Source organism: Salmo salar, chromosome 09 (assembly GCF_965601325.2).
Source record: "Salmo salar chromosome 09, fSalSal1, whole genome shotgun sequence".
NCBI classification, from domain to species: Eukaryota; Metazoa; Chordata; class Actinopteri; order Salmoniformes; family Salmonidae; genus Salmo; species Salmo salar.
Genome location: NC_138299.1, coordinates 18,027,885 through 18,053,969, shown reverse-complemented (window position 1 = coordinate 18,053,969; position 26,085 = coordinate 18,027,885). Strand labels below are relative to the sequence as shown.

Here is a 26,085-nt window from a genome sequence, read left to right as displayed (position 1 = left end):
ATAGAATTCAGAAATCTGCATTTTGATCTGCAGATACAAAAAAAATAAAAAATGCATTTTAAACCATTTCAGCTGCGTTTTAGATCGAAAATCAATACAGTGATCGGGGGGGTGTAGCTATAGTTTTCCTTCACAGAAAATACATTAGTGAAACACATTCGGCAGAAAACAGATTCATTTTCATCAGATGACAACAGAAGAGCAACGCTATTTGGCTAGCAGCCGCACAAGTAAAGACTATTCATGACCATCAAATGTCTAATATTTATCATAGAAAGAAGGTAGCCAGCTACATTTCCTAACGCTTTGCTTGAAGTTAATCTTGCATTTTACCGGAGAAAAGTAGGCTACACCGACAAAAGATAGATCTTATTTCCGGCGTTAATCCCAAGAAACGCCATTCATTTCCTCCATAGGCTGTGTCCAGCAAACCATGGCGTAATTAGTGCCTACAAAAAGACGCCATTACTATTTCTCGCTCTCCCCGTTCGTGAATTCTCATCCGAGTGGAGAAGTGCAACTGAAGCACAAAATTAGTCTGATGCCGATCAGAAATGACAAAACACAGCAAGATATTTATGCGTTTTATTATTTTGTTTTCCTGCGTATGAAAAACTCAGAATTCTGCGATCCCTGTTGGTAACGGTATTGGGTTGGGTTTAATGCTAAAGCTCACTAATCACAATACATATAGAGTAGGGCTGGGTAATATTTTTCACATCATGACTACATTTCATCTTTCATAATTAAAGTTCTAAATATGCTTTATAAGTAGTTCATGACACCAGGGTGGCAACACGTACATTATCGGTGATTTCAATGGGCCTTTCTCCATGCTGATTGTTTTACACTGTTCAATACAACTTCAAACAAAAATACTTTCTGCATTTACTGCACTTTTGTTATCATTTTCACACTGTGCCACACAGGGCTGCATGATATGGGCAAAACTTGGCCTAGTTAATTAGTGAACTGTTGGAATCATGGAAATAGAATGATTATTCTAATTCTATTGTTGGAATCAGTGTTCATTTTGGCAGCTACTTTAGATTTAGTTTTAGTCTTAAAATACTAAAGTCTTAGTCACACAGTCATTTCATCCTTCGTTAGTTCTAGTTATTATCAGTCGACTAAAACTCTGGAAAATGTCTCTAGTTTTAGTCACAGCCATTTTAGTCACATTGTTTTCTAGTAAATGATGAATATTTAGGGTACCTCTAACTTTCATCATGTGCACATTAAGATAGCCTTGACCAACTACAGTAAAACTTACATGAATAGTCCAGGCTTAAATCACTGAACACAACAGGCACTTAGAGACAGGTTTCTATTTGAGCAAGACATCTATTTCCTTAATGCACACAGATTTAGCAAATTTTCATTTCAATTGTTTTATTCCAGCATTCACTTCCAGCATTTTAATCCATTTCCTGCACTAATGTGTTATTATTTACACACTGTGTCATGTTTCTTTCATCTTAGTATTGCTCTATTTTGGGAGAAGAAAAAAAAATAATCATTAACAATAATTATTCTCCTCCGACTGCATTTTCAGCAGTTCTTACTTTTGCCACTAGAGGGCAATGGGCTGATTTCTGGGGGTCAGTTTCTTACTGGCATTAAAACCGGATGATTGCCCTCTTTTTTAGCCATTACTGAATTATTTAATGTAACAAATCAAACCTCAAACAATTCATGGTAAACTCAAACAATTCATTTAGACCCGGCATTTATTTGAAACAGCCATTTACAGTAGTTGCTGAAATGTGTGCCGTTGCACGGCTATTAAAAAAGGGGCAGGCAGCTATTTGAGACTAAGCAATACCAGCCTCAATTAACAATATAGGCTATAAAGCCTTAGCTGTAAACTGATTAACCTGTAGCCAAGATTCTCCCCATCAGAGCCGTCAAGAGGGTAAATAACAGTGGTTTAATTGAAAAGGAGAGAATTTGATCTTTACAAAAATGCTATTACTATACTTTTAATATACCACTAGACTATTACTATACTTCTAATATTGGACAAAACAGATGAAAAGGAGGTTCAAATCAAATGAAATGTCCATTAGTCTCATGTGGAATTTGTCTCGTCACATTTGTCGATTAAAAAGAAAAGCAAATTGTAATAGTTGTTTTTCTTCCCAGGGCATATTGTCTCGTTATCATAAATGTCTGTCAGGAAAAATAGGTTGTGGACGAGTATTTTTTGTCGTAGTTATTGTTGACGCAATTAACACGGGTTGGAATATAGTGGGCAGCACCTTGAACACGTTGTTTGACATGACAACGGCTGAATAAGCCAGGGAGGAATTGACAGGGTAGGTACAAAAGGGTTGGTCAGTGTTCCCAGATGACCCTAATTAGGTTTTACATTACACGTTTTCATACCTCATGCAGCTAGCTACCATATTCATGCTTCGCCTATTCCTCTCTGATTTAAAAGATACCATTGAACAAACAGGCTTATCCAGGCCTACACCAGCACTGGTACCAGGCCGTATTAGATAACCCTGTTTCCTCTGACTAGCCAGCCAACTAGCGATTACTATTAGCGGCTAACAAGATTTATTTTAGCCCCAACTTGCTAAGAAAATACAAACTAGCAGACAGTTGTTTTCAGACAGTAAGACACACAAACTAATAGTGTAGCTGTAGAACGCTTATGGAAAGCAGCATTTCACCAACATCTTGTTGCATCTATCAGACTGCAGAGTGAACGGCAAGAAAGTGCTTGAGACTCCTTGGTCAAGCAACTGCTCCCTCCTTGAGTGACGGGGTAGGGCAGGGCGGTGGCATGCAGACATTCTTGCTATACATGCAGCAGGAGGTGAGGGAAAAAGACGACTCAACTAGCAAACTATAAAAATGGACATTAAAACACGCCAGAGTAAGTATCACATTTAACAAACCAAACATGACTATACCGTTATAGAAGGTAAAATAAAAGCCCAAACCGGTCCCTGCATCAATACCAATATATAGTACAATATGCTATACTGCCCAGCCCTAATATAAAGCCAATTTTCAATTTGATTGAAAACACAAGACTGCCATGGAGCGGCATTTACTGGTTACAACCTGGTATATTCACACTACTTTATGATAAATAATGCAACCGACTTCAATAACTCATTTCTCTGTACAGGTGGGGGGAAAAACATGGTTGGATGTTGGGTACTACATTTATTGAATATTATCTGAATCCTACCCATTTAAAATGAGGGCAGCTCCCGCTCAGCCCAGTCCAGGCTCTTCTGTCCCGGCACCCCAATGGTGGAACCAGCATCTGTGCCCATCTTCCCGAAATATCTAAAACTCTACCTCTTCAAACAGTATCTTAAATAATCCTCCTACTCACCTCAACACCCCAATTTTTTTTTAAATATTTACACACACACACCAGTCAAAAGTTTGGACACACCTACTCATTCAAGGGTTTTTCTGTATTTGTACTCTTTTCTACATTGTAGAATAATAGTGAAGACATCAAAAATAGGAAATAACACATGGAATCATGTAGAAACCAAAAGAAAAATCTAAATATATTTTCTATTTGAGATTCTTCAAAGTAGCCACCCTTTGCCTTGATGACAGCTTTGAATTATTTCAAACAGCTTCATGAGGTAGTCACCTGGAATGCTTTTCCAACAGTCTTGAAGGATTTCCCACATACACTGAGCACTTGTTGGCTGCTTTTCCTTCACTATGCGTTCCAACTCATCCCAAACCATCTCAATTGGGTTGAGGTTGGGTGATTGCGGAGGCCAGGTCATCTGATGCAGCACTCCATCACTCTCCTTCTTGGTCAAATAGCCCTTACACAGCCTGGAGGTGTGTTGCGTCATTGTCCTGTTGAAAGACAAATGATAGTCCCACTAAGCGCAAACCAGATGAGATGGCGTATCGCTGCAGAATGCTGTGGTAGCCATGCTGGTTAAGTGTGCCTTGAATTCTAAATAAATCACAGACTCATCAGCAAAGCACCCCCACACCATCACACCTCCTCCTTCATGCGTCACGGTGGGAACCACACATGCGGAAATAATCCGTTCACCTACTATGCGTCTCTCAAAGACATGGTGGTTGGAACCAAAAATCTCAAATTTGGACATCAGACAGATTTTCACCGGTTTAATGTCCTTTCTCGTGTTACTTGGCCCAAGCAAATCTCTTCTTATTGGTGTCCTTTAGTAGTGGTTTCTTTGCAGCAATTCGACCATGCAGGCCTGATTCACACAGTCTCCTATGAACAGTTGATGTTGAGATGTGTCTCTTACTTGACACATCTCAACTCTTATCAACTTTAATCATCTGCAGCAGAGGAAACACTGGGTCTTCCATTCCTGTGGCGGTCCTCACGAGAGCCAGTTTCATCATAGCGGTTGATGGTTTTTGCAACTGCACTTGAAGAAACGTTCAAAGTTCTTGAAATTTTCCGTCTAGACTGACCATGTCTTAAAGTAATGATGGACTGTTGTTTCTCTTTTGAGCAGTTCTTGCCATAATATGGACTTGGTCTTTTACCAAATAGGGCCATCTTCTGTATAGCCCCCTCCCTTGTCACACCACAACTGATTGGCTCAAACGCATTAAGAAGGAAAGAAACTCCACAAATTAAGAAGGCACACCTGGTAATTGAAATGCATTCCAGGTGACCCTCATGAAGCTGGATGAGAGAATGCCAAGAGTGTGCAAAGCTGTCATCAAGGCAAAGGGTGGCTATTTGAAGAATCTCATATATTTTGATTTGTTTAACACTTTGGTTACTACATGATTCCATGTGTTATTTCATAGTTTTGATGTCTTCACTATTATTCTACAATGCAGAAAATAGTAAAAATAAAGAAAAACCCTTGAATGAGTAGGTGTTCTAAAACTTTTGACCGGTAGCGCACGCCTAAAATAACATTGTGGTACCGCGGTTGGGTTCGGGACCAGTTCTTGCGGTAGCAGGCGGAAGTCGGACAGAAAGCCAGCGGGAGCGGTATGAAAAGCTGCGGTAGTGGGCGGGAGTCTGACAGAAAGCCAGCGGAAGCAGTATGAAAAGCTGCGGTAGCGGGCGGGAGTCGGACAGAAAGCCAGCGGGAGCCGTATGAAAAGCTGCGGTAGCAGGCGGGAGTCGGACAGAAAGCCAGCGGGAGCCGTATGAAAAGCTGCAGTAGTGGGCGGGAGTCAGACAGAAAGCCAGCGGGAGCGGTATGAAAAGCTGCGGTAGCAGGCGGGAGTCGGACAGAAAGCCAGCGGGAGCCGTATGAAAAGCTGCGGTAGCGGGCGGGAGTCGGACAGAAAGCCAGCGGGAGCCGTATGAAAAGCTGCGGTAGCGGGTGGGAGTTAGACAGAAAGCCAGCGGGAGCAGTATGAAAAGCAGCAAGTGATTGAAAGTAGGCTACACTGTGGACAGGGATGAAGGAAAACGAGATTGTATCTATCCAGTGTGTTTTGAAAAGGTGAAAATCACATGTCAAGGTCTCAGCTTGACTCAGCAGGGAAAAGGACCTTGCTGACTTTGTTTCCGATGTGGCAGTGATTGTTTCCCCAGAGCTTTACCTCCTAACAGCAGCCATCCTAGTTGACCCTGACCCCACCATCACTCACCGCAAAAGCATAAGGAGGAAAGAGGATGAAGTGACACTGTGGCCAACATTCTGTCTTCTCTCTCGTGCTCACACTCACACTTCTGTGTGGTGTGTGCATACACATGTACTGTGTGTGTGTATTCCAAGTTAAGGAATAGCCATGCACAGCTCCAGTCACAGAGCCATGTGTGATCAGGTGGTCTAGCAGGCTCCTGTAATTAACAACCTCAGGCAGATCCAGTCAGGCATGACCAGCAAATTAACATGCAGCAGCTCACACACTCAACATTACAGATATCCTCACTGGGCACCAAAACCAACAAAAGAACTCCACTGAAAATAGACTCTCTGCAGAATTCCCCTTCAAGTAGCCAACAGTAGTCTTAGGGCTGTGACTATTTCCTGACCATAGACCTTGGTATAGCCTACTGATGCTGTCATGTCATACTGTGATATTGGGCCTAAATCAAACTTGAGTCAAGCAATGTTTTCCACTAGCGCTGAATGTCGGCTATACAGCAGGTTACACAGCAATTTTCAGCCGTGTACCTTTTCAACTTAAATTAAAACTAGGCTACTTTTCAATTAGCAAATCAGAAAAAAAAGCTGCAGAGTCCTCTCCCGCTAGAGGTAACGATGAGTCGAAATAAACTTAGCCTATTGTTTTCTGGCACATTCAGTTATTTTCTTTCGTGTTTCATATGCAGCCACAAAGTGTTGGCGTATTGACTTCCTGTACGTTGATTGGCGAACAGCAAGCTTGACTGAATAAAGTCGACCTCATATGTTCTTGCCATTCCAAAATACAACGTAGTGTCAAGTCTTGACTATCTTAAATGTGTTTGCTTGTTATTTTATAAAATAATGACATACCATGATCAATTATTACGCGATTAAATGAATCATATAACAATTAAGTAGTAATCTGGGGAACCACGGGAAAAGTTATTTAACCTCTCTGGGCTAGGCGGGACGAATTCGTCCCACCTACGCAACAGCCAGTTGAATCCCGTGGCGCGATTTTCAAATACCTTAGAAATGCTATTACTTCAATTTCTCAAACATATGACTATTTTACAGCATTTTAAAGACAAGACTCTCGTTAATCTAACCACACTGTCCGATTTCAAAAAGGCTTTACAACGAAAACAAAACATTAGATTATGTCAGGAGAGTACCCAGCCAGAAATAATCAGACACCCATTTTTCAAGCCAGCATATAATGTCACAAAAACCCAAACCACAGCTAAATGCAGCACTAACCTTTGATGATCTTCATCAGATGACAACCCTAGGACATTATGTTATACAATACATGCATGTTTTGTTCAATCAAGTTCATATTTATATCAAAAACCAGCTTTTTACATTAGCATGTGACGTTCAGAACTAGCATACCCCCCGCAAACTTCCAGGGAATTTACTAAATTACTCACGATAAACGTTCACAAAAAGCATAACAATTATTTTAAGAATTATAGATACAGAACTCCTCTATGTACTCGATATGTCCGATTTTAAAATAGCTTTTTGGTGAAAGCACATTTTGCAATATTCTAAGTACATAGCCCAGCCATCACGAGCTAGCTATTTAGACACCCAGCAAGTTTAGCCTTCACCAAAATCAGATTTACTATTACAAAAGTTTGATTACCTTTGTTGTCTTCGTCAGAATGCATTCCCAGGACTGCTACTTCAATAACAAATGTTGGTTTGGTCCAAAATAATCCATCGTTATATCCAAATAGCGGCGTTTTGTTCGTGCGTTCCAGACACTATCCGAAATGGTAAATCAGGGTTGCGAGCATGGCGCAATTCGTGACAAAAAAAATCTAAATATTCCATTACCGTACTTCGAAGCATGTCAACCGCTGTTTAAAATCCATTTTTATGCCATTTTTCTCGTAAAAAAGCGATAATATTCCGACCGGGAATCTCCGTTTAGGTAAACGGAGGAAAGAAAACAAAGCATTCGGTCGACGCGGGCACGAGCCTGAGTCTCACAGTACTGTAACCAGCCACTACCCAAACGCGCTACTTTTTTTTTTTTTTTCAGCCAGAGCCTGCAAAGCCACGATTCAGCTTTTTGCCGCCTTCTGAGAGCCCATGTGAGCCGTAGGAAGTGTCACGTAACAGCAGAGATCCTTTGTAATGGATAGAGATGGCAAAGAAGGCCAAGAAATGGTCAGACAGGGTACTTCCTGTACAGAATCTTCTCAGGTTTTGACCTGCCATTTGAGTTCTGTTATACTCACAGACACCATTCAAACAGTTTTAGAAACTTTGGAGTGTTTTCTATCCAAAGCCAATAATTATATGCATATTCTAGTTACTGGGCAGGAGTAGTAACCAGATTAAATCGGGTACGTTTTTTATCCAGCCGTGTCAATACTGCCCCCTAGCCCTAACAGGTTAAAGAAAAGAAATTCGGCCTATATCGAATCTCCCATTCCTCTCAAATTTTTTACAAATCTGTCACTGCCTTCCTGAAGACAAACAATGTATACGAAACGCTTCAGTCTGGTTTTAGACCCCATCATAGCACTGAGACTGCTCTTGTGAAGGTGGTAAATTACCTTTTAATGGCGTCAGACCGAGGCTCTGCATCTGTCCTCGTGCTCCTAGACCTTAGTGCTGCTTTGATACCATCGATCACCACATTCTTTTGGAGAGATTGGAAACTCAAATTGGTCTACACGGACAAGTTCTGGCCTGGTTTAGATCTTATCTGTCAGAAAGATAACAGTTTGTCTCTGTGGATGGTTTGTCCTCTAACAAATCAACTGTAAATTTCAGTGTTCCTCAAGGTTCCGTTTTAGGACGACTATTGTTTTCACTATATATTTTACCTCTTGGTGATGTCATTCGGAAACATAATGTTAACTTTCACTGCTATGCGGATGACACACAGCTGTACATTTCTATAAAACATGGTGAAGCCCCAAAATTGCCCTCCCTGGAAGCCTGTGTTTCACACATAAGGAAGTAGATGGCTGCAAATGTTCTTCTTTTAAACTCGGACAAAACAGAGATGCTTGTTCTAGGTCCCAAGAAACAAAGAGATCTTCTGTTGAATCTGACAATTAATCTTGATGGTTGTACAGTCGTCTCAAATAAAACTGTGAAGGACCTCAGCGTTACTCTGGACCCTGATCTCGCTTTTGACGGACATATCAAGACTGTTTCAAGGACAGCTTTTTTCCCCATCTACTTAACATTGCAAATATCAGAAACTTTCTGTCCAAATATGATGCAGAAAAATGTATCCATGCTTTTGTCACTTCTAGGTTAGACTACCGCAATGCTCCACTTTCTGGCTAACAGGATAAAGCACTAAATAAACTTCAGTTAGTGCTAAACACGGCTACTAGAATCTTGACTAGAACCAAAGAATTTGATCACATTACTCCAGTGCTAGCCTCCCTACACTGGCTTCCTGTTAAGGCAAGGGCTGATTTCAAGGTTTAACTGCTAACCTACAAAGCATTACATGGGCTTGCTCCTACCCATCTTTACGATTTGGTCCTGCCGTACATACCTACCCGTACACTACGGTCACAAGACGCAGGCCTCCTAACGGTCTCTAGAATTTCTAAGCAAACAGCTGGAGGCAGGGCTTTCTCCTTTAGAGCTCCATTTTTATGGAATGGTCTGCCTACCCATGTGAGAGACGCAGACTCGGTCTCAAATTTTAAGTCTTTATTGAAGATTCATCTCTTCAGTAGGTCCTATGATTGAGAGTAGTCTGGCCCAGGAGTGTGAAGGTGAACGGAAAGGCACTGGAGCAACGAACCACCCTTGCTGTCTCTGCCTGGCTGGTTCCCCTCTCTCCACTGGGATTCTCTGCCTCTAACCCTATAAACAGGGGCTGAGTCACTGGCTTACTGGTGCTCTTCCATGCTGTCCCTAGGAGGGTGCGTCACTTGAGAGGGTTTAGTCACTGAAGTGATCTTCCTGTCTGGGTTGGCGCCCCCGTTTGGCGGAGATCTTTGTGGGCTATACTCAGCCTTGTCTCAGGATGGTAAGTTGGTGGTTGAAGGTATCCCTCTAGTGGTGTGGGGGCTGTGCTTTGGCAAAGTGTGTGGGGTTATATCCTACCTGTTTGGCCCTGTCCGGGGTTATCGTCGGACAGGGCCACAGTGTCTCCCGACCCTTCCTGTCTCAGCCTCCAGTATTTATGCTGCAGTAGTTTATGTGTCGGGGGGCAAGGGTCAGTCTGTTATATCTGGAGTATTTCTCCTGTCTTATCCGGTGTGAATTTAATTCAGTCAGTCTCTCTATCAAATAAATTTGATATAGTCGGAGAACATATCAGAATCGTCCGATTATTAGCTAAAAATGCCGATGTCTAGTTTAACGCCGACGTGCATACCGATATAACGTAGGTACATGATATAATGACGGAACTTAAGATTTTGCGCTATACGTGCAACACAGCATTATACTAAACTAGCCCAAAATGTCTGCTGTGTGGATCGAGCAGTCAACAAGTTGAGCAGTCATTTGAAAGAGTAACAAAATTTCAGCGAGACAACTCAAAGGCGATATCCATTAAAGCCAAGATAATGGAATTCATTGTCCTTGACAAACAACCGTTCTCTGTCGTGGGTGATGTTGGCTTTGCCGACTGGTCGAGCACCGGTACACACTACCAAGTGCACTATTTTTCAGATGTTGCCCTACCGGAATGACACAGTAATAGCATCACTTCTACAAGCTTCACGACATACATACTATAGAACGTCGTTTGGGTCTTTGAGTGTCAAAAAAGATACAGTAGCACTGTCAAAGCTGTACAAAAAAAGTCAGCAAACACCGGCCACAAACAATGTGTTTACAATAATGAATTCGTAATAAAGCATAATTTGTTCGACCTCAACTTCGACCGCATTTGTTCGACCGCAACCTAAACTCAGCAAAAAAAGAAACGTCCCTTTACCAGGACCCTGTCTTTCAAAGATAATTCGTAAAAATCTAAACAACTTCACAGATCTTCATTGTAAAGGGTTTAAACACTGTTTCCCATGCTTGTTCAACGAACCATAACCAATTAATGAACATGCACCTGCGGAACGGTGGTTAAGACATTAACAGCTTACAGACGGAAGGCAATTGAGGTCACAGTTATGAAAACTTAGGACACTAAAGGAGGCCTTTCTACGGACTGAAAAACACCAAAAGAAAGATGCCCAGGGTCCCTGCTCATCTGTGTGAACGTGCTTTAGGCATGCTGCAAGGAGGCATGAAGACTGCAGATGTGGCCAGGGAAATTATTTGCAAAGTCCGTACTGTGAGACGCCTAAGACAGCGCTACAGGACCAACAGCTGATCGTCCTCGCAGTGGCAGACCACGTGTAACAACACCTGCACAGGATCGGTACATCCGAACATCACACCTGCAGGACACGTACAGGATGGCAACAACAACTGCCTGAGTTACACTAGGAACGCACAATCCCTCCATCAGTGCTCAGACTATCCGCAATAGGCTGAGAGAGGCTGGACTGAGTGCTTGTAGGCCTGTTGTAAGGCTGGTCCTCACCAGACTTCACCGTCGCCTATGGGAACAAACCCACCGTCGCTAGACCAGACAGGATTGGCAAAAAGTGCTCTTCACTGACGAGTCGCGGTTTTGTCTCACCAGGGGTGATGGTAGGATTCACGTTTATCGTCGAAGGAATGAGTGTTACACCGAGGCCTGTACTCTGGAGCGGGATCGATTTGGAGGTGGAGGGTCCGTCATGGTCTGGGGCGGTGTGTCACAGCATCATTGAACTGAGCTTGTTGTCATTGCAGGCAATCTCAACGCTGTGCGTTACTGGGAAGACATCCTCCACCCTCATGTGGTACCCTTCCTACAGACTCATCCTGACATGACCCTCCAGCATGACAATGCCACCAGCCATACTGCTCGTTCTATGCGTGATTTCCTGCAAGACAGGAATGTCATTGTTCTGCCATGGCAAGCGAAGAGCCCGGATCTCAATCCCATTGAGCATGTCTGGGACCTGTTGGCTCGGGGGGTGAGGGCTAGGGCCATTCCCCCTAGAAATGTCCGGGAACTTGCAGGTGCCTTGGTGGAAGAGTGGGGTAACATCTCACAGCAAGAACTGGCAAATCTGGTGCAGTCCATAAGGAGGAGATGCACTGCAGTACTTAATGCAGCTGGTGGCCACACCAGATACTGACTGTTACTTTTGATTTTGCCCCCCCCCAAATCCCTATGGGACTCCCAATCACAGCAGGATGTGTTAGAGCCTGGATTCAAACCAGGGACTGTAGTGACGCCTCTTGCACTGAGATGCAGTGCCTTAGACCGCTGCGTCCATGTGTGTGTTAAATATTTAACTGTACTAGAATGCATAAAAGGCAGCTAAAATTGTTAATATCGATATGGATTTTTTTGGCAAGGAAAATATTGGATATCGGTATCGGCCAAAAATGTCATATCGATGTATCACTAATATTTACGTGTGTATGTCTTTGCTGTCTCTCTGTTGAAAACACTCGATCCATCTACAGGGAGTAATTCGACAGAAAGTCTCTGGTTGTCCAGAGTGTTTGAGTGTCTGTGAGATTTTGTTTTGGAGTGTCTGTGAGAACTGCGAAGAGCTGCTGGCAAAACGCACAAAAGTGCTGTTTGAATGAATGCTTACGAACCTGCTGGTGCCTACCACCGCTCAGTCAGACTGCTCTATCAAATCAGACTTAACTATAATATAATAAACACACAGAAATATGAGCCTTAGGTCATTAATATGGTCGAATCCGGAAACTATCATCTCGAAAACAAAACGTTTTTTCTTTCAGTGAAATACGGAACCGTTACGTATTTTATCTAACAGGTGGCATCCCTAAGTGTAAATATTCCTGTTACATTGCACAACCTTCAATGTTATGTCATAATTACGTAAAATTCTGGCAAATTAGTTCGCAACGAGCCAGGCGGCCCAAACTGTTGCATATACCCTGACTCTGCGTGCAATGAACGCAAGAGAAGTGACACAATTTCACCTGGTAAATATTGCCTGCTAACCTGGACTTCTTTTAGCTAAATAAGCAGTTTTAAAAATATATACTTGTGTATTGATTTTAAGAAAGACATCGATGTTTATGGTTAGGTACACGTTGGAGCAATGACAGTCCTTTTTCGTGAATGCGCACCGCATCGATTATATGCAACGCAGGACAGGCTAGATAAACTAGTAATATCAACCATGTGTAGTTAACTAGTGATTATGATTGATTGATTTTTATAAGTTTAATGCTAGCTAGCAACTTACCTTGGCTTCTTACTGCATTCGCGTAACAGGCAGGCTCCTTGTGGAGTGCAATGTAAAGCAGGTGGTTAGAGCGTTGGACTAGTTAACCGTAAGGTTGCTAGATTGAATCCCCGAGCTGACAAGGTAAAAATCTGTCATTCTGCCCCTGAACAAGGCAGTTAACCCATCGTTCCTAGGTCGTCATTGAAAATAAGAATGTGTTCTTAACTGACTTGCCTAGTTAAATAAAAAGGTGTAAAAAAAAATAATAATACAAAAAAATATATATATTAAATTCGGCAAATCAGTGTCCCAAAATACCGATTATTATGAAAACTTGAAACCGGCCCTAATTATTCAGCCATTCCGATTAATCGGTCGACCTCTACTCTTAACACGTATGGACCCAGAACTTAACTGAGCATCTGTTCTGTTGATTTATGAGACCCCATTTTTCCATTTGAAAAAGTGCCCATCACACAATTTCAAGATAATTTGGGCTATTTTACTTCATTCTTCTGTTTTCATATCTTGCAGGAAAATACTTTAAATCAAGAGAAAACAAGGTTAAATGTTACAAAAAAGGTTGATAGGTCTTAGAAAATAGTCCTAGACGATATCCCCCCCCCAAAAAAATAGGCACACACTGAATTCATAAATTTCCTGTAATTCAAATTGTACACAATACCACAAAAAATAAAATCCACTCTGGGAGGTAAACTCAATGAAGTATTCAATCATTTCACTGTGTATTTCAGATGGAATAAAAGCAGTAGAATGTACCAGAGGCCACCAAAATCAAGATTTGTTAACCAAACAAGCTCTGAACCCCCAGCAGGCTCCTTTTCTATTTGGCTGGCTACTCCATGTGCTTGTGGAAAACACTGGTCAAGATGTCAAGGGGCACCAGGGACAGAGTCCAGACTCTCAGTGGTTTCAGGATGTCCCTGACATTTAGAAGGACCTTTAATATAATTCCAATCTTGATATCAAAAACATCAGAAGTGGCATATTTAATCATTTTGTAAGAATCGAGGGAGTGGCATTTGTCTGTGTTCTTTGGTCAGTGTGTTTAAATCTGTCCAAGTTCTCGTCAAAATATGCCTTTTGAACATGACAATAAAAACCACATAGCTTTGTAAGCTTTCACCAAGATATCCAATAACAGCACAATCATTTTCTATTTTTATTTTAAAGAGGTCAACGTTCCCCCTAGACTCCCTGCTTTGTCCAGCACCCCATCACTCATCCCCACTTCCTGTCCACACAGGAACCAGCCAGCACCAGACCAGGAGGAAATCATTCTTCGTTGAAAACACTGACTGCAGGAGGGAGGTGGGGTGGCCAACAGACATCAATATGAAGGCCCAGCTATCAGCTGCTGCACAAAGAGACCTGCCTAATCTTTGCCCACACATGAGGACAAGAAAAACCGTAGGGAAGTAACAGACTCCCTTGGACCACTGTTGACCTCTATCTTGACCGTACAAGTCTTGACATTGAATGTGCAGCGTCAGCAGGAAAGTACCCTGATAGACTTTTGACATATTAACCACCTTTGCGCTAGTTCAGCACTTTTTTGAGATGGAGATTTGTACACAGACACAGTGTAAAGTGGTTGATAGGTAGGTGCCTGACAAGGGGCCAGTCCCAGATACAGGTGTTCTACAGGTCAGCAAGCCTGTTAAAAGATGGGCTCAGGCAAGGTGAGTCAATTGAAATGGTCCAACTAGCACACCGCTCCACAATGAGCTTCATAAAAGACACCACAAGAAGAGAGTGGGAGTCTGGCAATATTTCTGGATGTTTGGCATGGAATGATACTGATGCAGAGGGAAATTAGGCTAAATGACCTTACAGTATGTATATAACCTAGGCCTACAACACGGAATGACGCTTCCTGTTCAAAGGTAGACCCTAGGTTAACAAACAGGACTTTCTTTAGAAGAGTCCCATCTGCAAATAAATGGAGAAGATACTTTTTTTAAACAGCATTCAATGTGAAAGAGTAATATAATGAGGCGTCTATGTCCTCGATTTACAGTCAGCTCCACAATTATTGGCACCCTTGATAAAGATATTGTATGCTCCAAAAAAAATGGCTATTATATTATTTTAAGTGATGAAAAAAAATCTAAAAGATAGGGGTCAAAATTATTGGCACCCCTGTGTTCAATACTCTAGCACTCTCCCCTTGTGATGATAACAACGCTGAGCCTTTTTATAAAGATGTTTTGTGAGGTTGGAGAACACGTTGGGGCTACTACTGGTGTGCATGGCCAAAGAACTCTAGTTTCATGCCGGTACTATGGTCAGACAGAGTAGTTTGGCCACGGACACCAGTGGTGGGTTTGGCATTGAAAAACAGAAGCATATGCAGAAAAGTATATCATACCTACAGTAAAATATGGTGGTGGATCTTTGATGTTATGGGGTTATTTTGCTTCCACTGGTCATGAACTTTACCAAGTACCATGACATTTTAGCCAAAAACCCTGGTTGCCCTCGCCAGAAGGCTGACACTTGGACGGAAGTGGATCTTCCAGCAAAAAACAAAAACCCCAAGCACTAATCAAAATTAACAAAGAAATGGTTTATTGACCACAAAAAAAAATCTACATTTTGCAATGGCCATCTCAGTCTCTGGACTTGAACCCCATTGAAAACGTATGGCGTGAATTGAAGAGGGCAGTCCATAAGAGCAGACAAAGGATATCAAGGATCTGGAAAGATTCTGTATGAAGGAATGGTCTAAAATGTTCTCCAGTCTCATAAAACATTGGATAAAAAGACTTGAGTATTGAAAACAGGGGTGCCAATCATTTTGACCAGTATCTTGAGATGTTTATGTATTACTTGTTAAACAAAATCTTTCACTGAGCAATTGTAGCATAAAATAAATGTCCATTTGTTTTGTTGCATACAATATAGCGCAGTATAATTCGTATTTTTTTCCCCTCGTCTTTATTAAGGGTGCCAAAAATGATGGACCTGACTGTGTGTCCAATTAAAAAGAGTTAGATCCACAATCTGTCATTCCAAACATATATGCAATTTGTACAAATGTATTTTCTTGTCGTTGCAGTCATCTGAATTTTTGCATAAGATGAGTGATAGAAACAATATTGACCATTGAAACTCTAGGTAGGAACTGATAGTGAGATAGACTTAAACACATTTAAACAAAGCCTGGTATGATAAATTCCACAAAAATGAACTGAAACAGTGGTTCATTTCACCAAGGAGAACAAACTAGCAGAACTACAGTCACCTGTCATATTTCCCCCCCACATCCTTTCTCTGATAACCATACCCGGGGTAAGATAGGTACGCCTATACAATAGGCAGGCATCTTCTATTCAATTCCTCTATTTTCACTTTGTTTTTGATATATAGACTAATGTCTCAAACAGATAACTGATAAGATACTTTACTTGCAGCTAATAGAAAAAAAAACGTACCTAATTGTTAGGCTGGCTATTCCTATCATTTCCTACTGTCTGCATCAGGACAAAATAAATCGCATTCAATAAGAATAGGTAGCCATGTCATGTGACAACAACCTATGAATTATGCAATACTATCTGAATATGTAGCTAACTGGCTAGGTAAGAAATTGAAAGTACACCCAAAGGCTAATTTAATGTGTGGGACTAGCAAACTAGCTACATGTTTCAACAAAGTGTAATGTGCATTCTGTTCAGATGTCATCTCCAAATGTTGGCTAACGTTACTGAATGGCTCTTTTGTTAATGCTAGCTAGCCTAGCAATATACAATTCATTGAGTTTAACAAGCTAGACAGTGCCAGTTGCTATGTTAGCTAACAAGCCCTTGAAGGACTGGAGGTTGATAGCTAGTAAGCAAGTAGCCAACTTGCAAACAAAACTGCCCATCTAGTTAGTACCTAGGACGTGAAGCGAAGCACCTTGTTAGCACAAAGCTAACTAGATGGCTAGGCTTTTGTAACCTGCCTGCTGCTGACTGGCATGCTAATCAGCTAGCTCTGGCTAACAGTTCTACAATGACACTACTGGTGGCTTGCAAACGAACGTTAGACAGACGCGCTAACCACAAAGGATGGCTTGGCTTAGCTAGCTAACGTTAGCCAGCTCCACCTTTATCATATAGGTTAGCATGATGCCACATATATTCGACGTGGTAAAAAAACAAAAAACAAAAAAACATTGGACTCAAAGGTTAGCTAGCTAGCTTACTAGGAGGCAGGCACCATCAATAATCGAGCGAGTCACTGGTGCTGCATCAAAGCTCGATGACATGTCACTCACCTAACAGTGACCGGAGGTGCTTCAGTCGGGTCAATACATCCTTCTTTGGGTCCAGAACTTTCTGTGTAGATTTCTTGACGTCTCCATGGCCCCTTCGAGTGAACATTCCGCTGTAAAAAGCAATTTTGAAAGCTAGAATAAGTTACCTCTTCTTTACCATATAGTGAGCCTATGCTGTGACACCGTCACTTTCCTCACCACCGCTCTATGCTTGCTCCGTGAGCATACTTTGCGCCGCTAGTCCCCTCCTTTTTCGTGGGTGTGTAAACACGGAAGCGCAGCTCGTAACGTGGCCACGCCCCCTGTAGTACGTATCTAGCAAGTGCTCAAGCGCCTGCCCCATGCTAACTATTTAACACAAACTTAATATTACCACTGTCTTGGAGAGCTGGGTGTGTGAAAATGTTCTTGTTATAACAATACATTTTTCAAAATCACCCAACCTTCAAGAAAAAACAAATGAATCAATATTCAGGTGGTTTATGCCTACTAGTTGAAGATCCTTGCCATCATCTTACGCTACATAGACAAAACATGACGCGTTTATGATGTGTACAAACTAGCAGGTGCACAAACTAAAATGTCAAATATTATTTATTTGAGGCCAGGAGCATTTAACATCCAATGCTTATTTGTATGACTTATTCAAAACTGTCCATGAATGACTACAAAAATATATAGCCTCATATAATTAATTTTCAAAGACACAAGTAGGCATATCAGATTACACTGGCAAAATCTGGTGTGGGTGTCACGTCCTGACCATGGTAAGATGTTATTTTCTATGGTAGAGTAGGTCAGGGCGTAACGGGGTGTTTTGTGTTTTTCTATGTTTTGTATATCTATGTTTAGGTTCTAGTTTTCTATTTCTATGTTGTTTTTTGGGATGATCTCCAATTGGAGGCAGCTGGTCCTCGTTGTCTCTAATTGGAGATCATATTTAAGTAGTTTTTTTTTTCCACCCACCTGTGTTTGTGGGTAGTTGTCTTCTGTTTAGTTTATGTACATAACAGAACTGTGCGCTTTCGTTTTCTCGTTGCTATTTTTTCTTTAGTGTTCTGAGTTAAAATAAATATTCATCATGAGCACTCGACACGCTGCACCTTGGTCTACTTTCTACGACAGGCGTTACAGAACTACCCACCACAACTGGATCAAGCAGCGTGCCCAGGAGGAGATGGATTCCTGGTCTCTGGAGGAGTGGCTAGAGAGGATAGACTGGACTTGGGGGGCAAGTATTGGACAGATACAACAACAAAAAAATTGGGGGGCACACGGGTAGATTGACGGAGTCAGGGGTGAGACCTGAGCCAACTCCCCGTGCTTATCGTGGTGAACATGTGCCTGCTCCTCGCACTCTCCCTCCAGTGCGCCTCCACAGCCCAGTTCGTCCTGTGCCTGCTCCTCGCACTCTCCCTCCAGTGTGCCTCCACAGCCCAGTATGTCCTGTGCCTGCTCCACGTACCAGGCTGTCAGTAGGTCTCCTCAGTCCGGTGAGACCTGTTCCAGCTCCACAAAAGAAGCCTCCAGTTATGATCCATGGCACGAAGCCTCCAGTGACGATCCATGGCACGAAGCCTCCAGTGACGATCCATGGCGCGAAGCCTCCAGTGACGATCCATGGCGCGAAGCCTCCAGTGACGATCCATGGCGGGAAGCCTCCAGTGACGATCCATGGCGCGGAGCCTCCAGTGACGATCCATGGCGCGGAGCCTCCAGTGACGATCCATGGCGCGGAGCCTCCAGTGACGATCCATGGCGCGAAGCCTCCAGTGACGATCCATGGCGCGAAGCCTCCAGTGACGATCCATGGCGCGGAGCCTCCAGTGACGATCCATGGCGCGGAGCCTCCAGTGACGATCCATGGCGCGAAGCCTCCAGAGACGATCCATGGCGCGGAGCCTCCAGTGACGATCCATGGCGCGGAGCCTCCAGTGACGATCCATGGCGCGGAGCCTGCAGCCCGTTCCTCCGACGATGATCCACGGTCCGGTGGTACTAAAGCAGAGGGATCAGCGGGTGGAGCGGGGGTTATGCCCTGAGCCGCCGCCTCTGCTGGAGGATCCGCTGGAGGATAAGGTTATGTGGACCGCACTAGAGCCGCCATAGATAGGAGTTACCCACCCTACCCTCCCTTTTGTTTTTTAGTGGCATTCGGAGTCTGCACCTTTGGGGGGGTACTGTCACGTCCTGACCATAGTAAGATGTTATTTTCTATGGTACAGTAGGTCAGGGCCCGACAGGGGGTGTTTTGTGTTTTTCTATGTTTTGTATATCTATGTTTAGGTTCTAGTTTTCTATTTCTGTTTTTTTTGGGATGATCTCCAATTGGAGGCAGCTGGTCCTCGTTGTCTAATTGGAGATCATATTTAATAGGGTTTTTTTCCACCTGTGTTTGTGGGTAGTTGTCTTCTGTTTAGTTTATGTACCTGACAGAACTGTGCGCTTTCATTTTCTCTTTGTTATTTTTTCTTTAGTGTTCTGAGTTAAAATAACTATTCATCATGAGCACTTGACACGCTGCACCTTGGTCTACTTTCTACGACAGCCGTTACAGTGGGGTAGTGTTCTTGCTGACAGTCACCCTAATTACCTTATATTTTAGCCCATTGTTAATAATGGGAATTACACTGATCAGACTAAATAGATAATAAAATCTCCTTTAGACAAGATTACATACATTTGCCCCTACACCAAATTATTTGTATATTTATTGTCCCCCCTCTTGAATCAAACTTACACTTTTGGATTCACAATCTGACAAAATGATTTGTATAGTTACAATTCAGATCTGCCTACCAAACGTCCCTGCTAAAACAGACTGTAGGTCTCAGTGCCGTGTATTCACGCAAAAAAAATAAAATAAATAACACCAAGTAATTTATCTTTCGTCTCTGTGTTTCATAATTTTCCTTCAATTCGCAAGAGGCTGAATGTATCTCACAGCAGAAAGCATCCGAGCATTCTCTCGCTCAAAAGTTAACGAATTGACTTATTAGAAAAAGCAGTACTTTCAATGCGTGAGATATAAGAGATGTGGTGCGTCTTGAAGAGGGTCAAATACGTGTTTCACAGCCAATGCGTGAGAGTTGGCAGCTCTCGGGAAACATAGAGAGAAATATATTTTTTATTTTCCACCCTGGTCATAAGCCTAAGCCATGTCAAAATATGTAGAATTAAAGGAAATTTGCTTTAAAACAGTAACATTTTATTGGGGCAGGACCCCCAGACCCCATCTAGAATTTGTGCCAGGGGCAATGAAATTCACATTGCAAATCTCACTCCAAGGTATATTCAAAAGTTGGCAGCCCTGCTCTGATATGATTATAAAAGACATTCTGTAATTTCGACAGCCTATATTAATCACGCTGATTTTGTTGTGCAACAGAAACTATTTACACCAAACGGAAAATTACTTGCAACAGAAATTATTTACTCCAAACGGGTAACGTTTTGCAAGGAAAACAAGTTTTTATTGGACAAATTCAGGTAGGTCCCTCCATTTTTTTCTGTTTGGTTCTTAAACAGTAAACAGTTTCCATTGCAAGAAGTAATGACTACACCCCTGACCTCTTCACTTTGTTTGGTAAACTTAACTGAGGCAAGTGATGAGGTTGGAGAAATGCACCACTCTCAAATTAATAGACAGCCTAATCTTCAGGGCACTTGCCACCAATATAGCAAATTAGGCTATGTTTAGACATGCACACCAATTCTGATCATTTGTCCACTAATTGGTATTTTAATTTTTCTGATCGGATTGGTCAAAATACTAATTAGTTTAAAAAATATCAGAATTGGGCTGCCTGTCAAAATGCAGCCAAAGAGTACAGTGAATAGGACTTGAATCTGCAACACTGCATGCAAGTACACTTCTTATACATACTAAATAAATACAAGGTACAAAGCATATTAACTAACTAAAACAACTAGCGTGTGTAGGCTACAATGCTAGAAAGAGGGGGTCATGGTTTATGAGGAGGCACATGCCTGTCGTTTGATGGAATATTGTCATCAGAACACGCAGGGGGTTGCATATTCTGATGGGAAGTCATTGTCTGATGGAACAGTTCCATGAAATGATGTCTCCAATCAGAACATGCCCCCCTATATACAGTATTTGCACCCTTTTAACCTTTATTTCACCAGGTGTATCCATTAAGAACCTATTATCATATGCACTAATTACATTTAAGTCATTTAGCAGACGCTCTTATCCAGAGCGACTTACAAATTGGTGCATTCACCTTATGATATCCAGTGGAACAACCACTTTACAATAGTGCATCTAAATCTTTTAGGGGGGGGGGGGATTAGAAGGATTACTTTATCCTATCCTAGATATTCCTTAAAGAGGTGGGGTTTCAGGTGTCTCCGGAAGGTGGTGATTGACTCCACTGTCCTGGCGTCGTGAGGGAGCTTGTTCCACCATAGGGGTGCCAGAGCAGCGAACAGTTTTGACTGGGCTGAGCGGGAACTGTGCTTCCTCAGAGGTAGGGGGGCCAGTAGGCCACCGGTGGATGAGCGCAGTGCCCTCGTTTGGGTGTAGGGACTGATCAGAGCCTGAAGGTACGGAGGTGCCGTTCCCCTCACAGCTCCATAGGCAAGCACCATGGTCTTGTAGCTGATGCGAGCTTCAACTGGAAGCCAGTGGAGAGAGCGGAGGAGCGGGGTGACGTGAGAGAACTTGGGAAGGTTGAACACCAGACGGGCTGTGGCGTTCTGGATGAGTTGTAGGGGTTTAATGGCACAGGCAGGGAGCCCAGCCAACAGCGAGTTGCAGTAATCCAGACGGGAGATGACAAGTGCCTGGATTAGGACCTGCGCCGCTTCCTGTGTGAGGCAGGGTCGTACTCTGCGAATGTTGTAGAGCATGAACCTACAGGATCGGGTCACCGCCTTGATGTTAGTGGAGAACGACAGGGTGTTGTCCAGGGTCACGCCAAGGTTCTTAGCACTCTGGGAGGAGGACACAATGGAGTTGTCAACCGTGATGGCGAGATCATGGAACGGGCAGTCCTTCCCCGGGAGGAAAAGCAGCTCCGTCTTGCCGAGGTTCAGCTTGAGGTGGTGATCCGTCATCCACACTGATATGTCTGCCAGACATGCAGAGATGCGATTCGCCACCTGGTTATCAGAAGGGGGAAAGGAGAAGATTAATTGTGTGTCGTCTGCATAGCAATGATAGGAGAGACCATGTGAGGATATGACAGAGCCAAGTGACTTGGTGTATAGCGAGAATAGGAGAGGGCCTAGAACAGAGCCCTGGGGGACACCAGTGGTGAGAGCACGTGGTGCGGAGACAGATTCTCGCCACACCACCTGGTAGGAGCGACCTGTCAGGTAGGACGCAATCCAAGTGTGGGCCGCGCCAGAGATGCCCAACTCGGAGAGGGTGGAGAGGAGGATCTGGTGGTTCACAGTATCAAAGGCAGCAGATAGGTCTAGAAGGATGAGAGCAGAGGAGAGAGAGTTAGCTTTAGCAGTGCGGAGAGCCTCCGTGACACAGAGAAGAGCAGTCTCAGTTGAGTGACCAGTCTTGAAACCTGACTTATTTGGATCAAGAAGGTAATTCTGAGAGAGATAGCAAGAGAGCTGGCCAAGGACGGCACGTTCAAGAGTTTTGGAGAGAAAAGAAAGAAGGGATATTGGTCTGTAGTTATTTGACATCGGAGGGATCAAGTGTAGGTTTTTTCAGAAGGGGTGCAACTCTCGCTCTCTTGAAGACGGAAGGGATGTAGCCAGCGGTCAAGGATGAGTTGATGAGCAAGGTGAGGTAAGGGAGAAGGTCTCCGGAAATGGTCTGGAGAAGAGAGGAGGGGATAGGGTCAAGCGGGCAGGTTGTTGGGCGGCCGGCCGTCACAAGACGCGAGATTTCATCTGGAGAGAGGGGAGAAAGAGGTCAAAGCACAGGGTAGGGCAGTGTGAGCAGGACCAGCGGTGTCGTTTGACTTAACAAACGAGGATCGGATGTCGTCGACCTTCAGAGAGGGAGGAGGGGGGGGGGGGGGGGAGGAGGATTCAGGAGGGAGGAGAAGGTGGCAAAGAGCTTCCTAGGGTTAGAGGCAGATGCTTGGAATTTAGAGTGGTAGAAAGTGGCTTTAGCAGCAGAAACAGAAGAGGAAAATGTAGAGAGGAGGGAGTGAAAGGATGCCAGGTCCGCAGGGAGGCGAGTTTTCCTCCATTTCCGCTCGGCTGCCCGGAGCCCTGTTCTGTGAGCTCGCAATGAGTCGTCGAGCCACGGAGCAGGAGGGGAGGACCGAGCCGGCCTGGAGGATAGGGGACATAGAGAGTCAAAGGATGCAGAAAGGGAGGAGAGGAGGGTTGAGGAGGCAGAATCAGGAGATTGGTTGGAGAAGGAATTGAGCAGAGGGAAGAGATGATAGGATGGAAGAGGAGAGAGTAGCGGGAGAGAGAGAGCGAAGGTTGCGACGGTGCAATACCATCCGAGTAGGGGCAGAGTGAGAAGTGTTGGAGGAGAGCTTGAGGGAAAAGGATACAAGGTAGTGGTCGGAGACTTGGAGGGGAGTTGCAATGAGATTAGTGGAAGAACAGCATCTAGTAAAGATGAGGTCAAGCGTATTGCCTGTCATGTAAGACTTATTCTAACCCCTGAATCTAAAAAGACTACAATGAAGTAAATATTTCTTGTGTACTTTAGTCGTATCATGCCAAATGTCTACAAACAGGTGCTGGAAGTCAGTGGTGTAAAAAAAAAAACAATTGCAGTGGCGAACCGTCATTCAGGGCAGGTTTTGAGCTACACCTGTTTTGAGCTACACCTGTTTAGCAAAAAAACGTATATATAGTATAAACAAAAATATATGCCTGTTTTGCATTAATACCTGTCACATCAGTTTGCAAACAATGTCCCCCCAATAATATTTGAGTTAATAAAGCCGCATACAAACATGGTCTCTTTTTCATTTTCTTGATCTAGGCAGCTCCAAAATGCAGGTGTTTCAGCCTGGCTCAGTGCTTTCTGTGGTGGTGGGGCAGCCAGCAGCAAATATAGAGCGTAGGGGTTGGTAATGTTCTCTAGTTGCGCCGTGATTGGCTCAGTTTTCTGTCATTCATGGGGACACTACTTCACTGCAAAATCTACAGGGAGAGCTATAAAGTTCAAGCCCCCTTGGGTGCTGCCATAGATTTACATTAGACGTGCCCATCCAAGAAGGCTCAAGGCCACTGGCCATAGATAAAATGATGTCAAATCACGTTATATCTACCGTAGCTGTCATAATCTTTGTCTTCTGAGGAGTAAGAAATATCGGACCAATACGCAGCGTGGTAAGTGTCCATACTTACATATATATATATATATATATTATTTTTTATTTTTTTCACCGCGAACCCTAAACAAGAAAACGAACAACAGTCCTGTAAGGCTATACAAAGACACAACCACCCACAAACATAAGAGAAAATAAACCCACTTAAATATGGCCTCCAATTAGAAGCAACGACAACCAGCTGCTTCTAATTGGAGGTCGTTCCCAAAATGAACATAGAAATAGACAAACTAGAAAACCCACATAGAAATAGAAAACATAGAACATAAACCAAAAACCCCGAAACACACAAAACAAACACACACCTGCCACGTCCTGACCAACTACAATAACAAAATGACCCCTTATCTGGTCAGGACGTGACAGTAGCTTTGATTGGACTGATCATGTCAACATCATAATTTCAAAATATTAGCTAGCAAGTAAGACAAGCAGTCATCATCATGAATCAATCTACTGGCAAATCCTTGTCATTAGAAGAGAAATTATAGATAAAACGTATCAGTGCTCATCGACCATTGGATATAAACATTACACAACAAATTGTAAATTGCAAATTCAACGAGTGATTTGGAAGGAATCAGTGGATAACTGCAAGCGTTGCAAAGCAATCACTAGCCTGTGCTATTCAGTGGAGAGGATGATTGGTCCCAAGTCTGGGTTTAAGAGTCTATTTTCCAATCTTAAAGGGATAAACATTCACATGCAACACCATGGGCCAGAAAAGGTTGAATTCATTGGCCATGCTGTCAATTCAGCATGACTTCTGCTGTGTTCAAAACAACTGGAAACTCGGAACTGGGAAATCTCATACTTCAGTGAGTTCAAGACAACTGGGAACTCCGACTGGGAAAATATGTTTTGAACGGTCATCCAACTCGGACTTCCAAGTCAGGAGCTTGGGCCTCTTTCTAGAGTTCCAATCTGAAGATCACTGACGTCGTGATTCAACCTTTTTTCCGAGATCCCAGTTGTCTTGAAAGCACCATAAATCCGGAGAATGACAAACTTTGATAAAAGTTTGATGACAAAATTTGCCCACAAGAAGTTATCCTTGCTTGCTAGTTAGCCAACTCACAGTCATGTCAAACAGTGCAGCCAGAATAACAACAATAGCTGCATTTGCATTTGTTTTAGCTGGTTTCTACTGACATTTATTTGGATACATCCATAACAATGAGCTAGAGAGGCGCGATTTCGCCTGTCATAGAAAATGTGCTCTCTCGTCAGGACACACTGTTGTTCAGAGGAACTAGCCAACAACACAGCTAACACAATCACTTCAACCTGGACCTGGAAAGACTGCAAACTAGCTGCACTTCGTTTCGTTTGACCTTTACCTTCAATTGACATTTCTTTGTACACTTTGTACAATGTAGAAAGTAGTAAAAAATAAAGAAAAACCCTCGAATGAGTAGTAGTTCTAAAACTTTTGACTGGTAGTGTATATATCCATAAAAATCATGTCAGCTGATTCATGCTTTCAACTGGCTGAGAAACGCTGCCTGCCTGTCTGTCTTGTCCCAACTCCAGACATTCATTACTATGGGACAGCTGGAGATCAAATTTGAACATTGAAACAATGTTGCAAATGCCAGAGAGTCAGACAGCAACGTTTATACAAATCTCCGCTGTTGAAAACTAAATGCTAGTCTAAAAGAAATGTC

The 26,085-nt window shown here is 43.0% G+C and overlaps 1 protein-coding gene across 3 annotated transcripts in view; it reads right to left on the bottom strand.

The window, feature by feature from the left end:
* Nucleotides 1-17,407, bottom strand: part of ralgapa2 (Ral GTPase activating protein catalytic subunit alpha 2) — a 150,485-nt gene extending 133,078 nt beyond the window's left edge. For all 3 annotated transcript variants that reach the window (XM_014210399.3, XM_014210401.3, XM_014210400.3), the window contains exon 1: nt 17,127-17,407. In XM_014210399.3, coding sequence (XP_014065874.2) covers nt 17,127-17,232 — 106 coding nt within the window. In that variant the 5' untranslated portion in view covers nt 17,233-17,407. The remainder of the gene's footprint in view (nt 1-17,126) is intronic.
* Nucleotides 17,408-26,085: the final 8,678 nt, after the last annotated feature.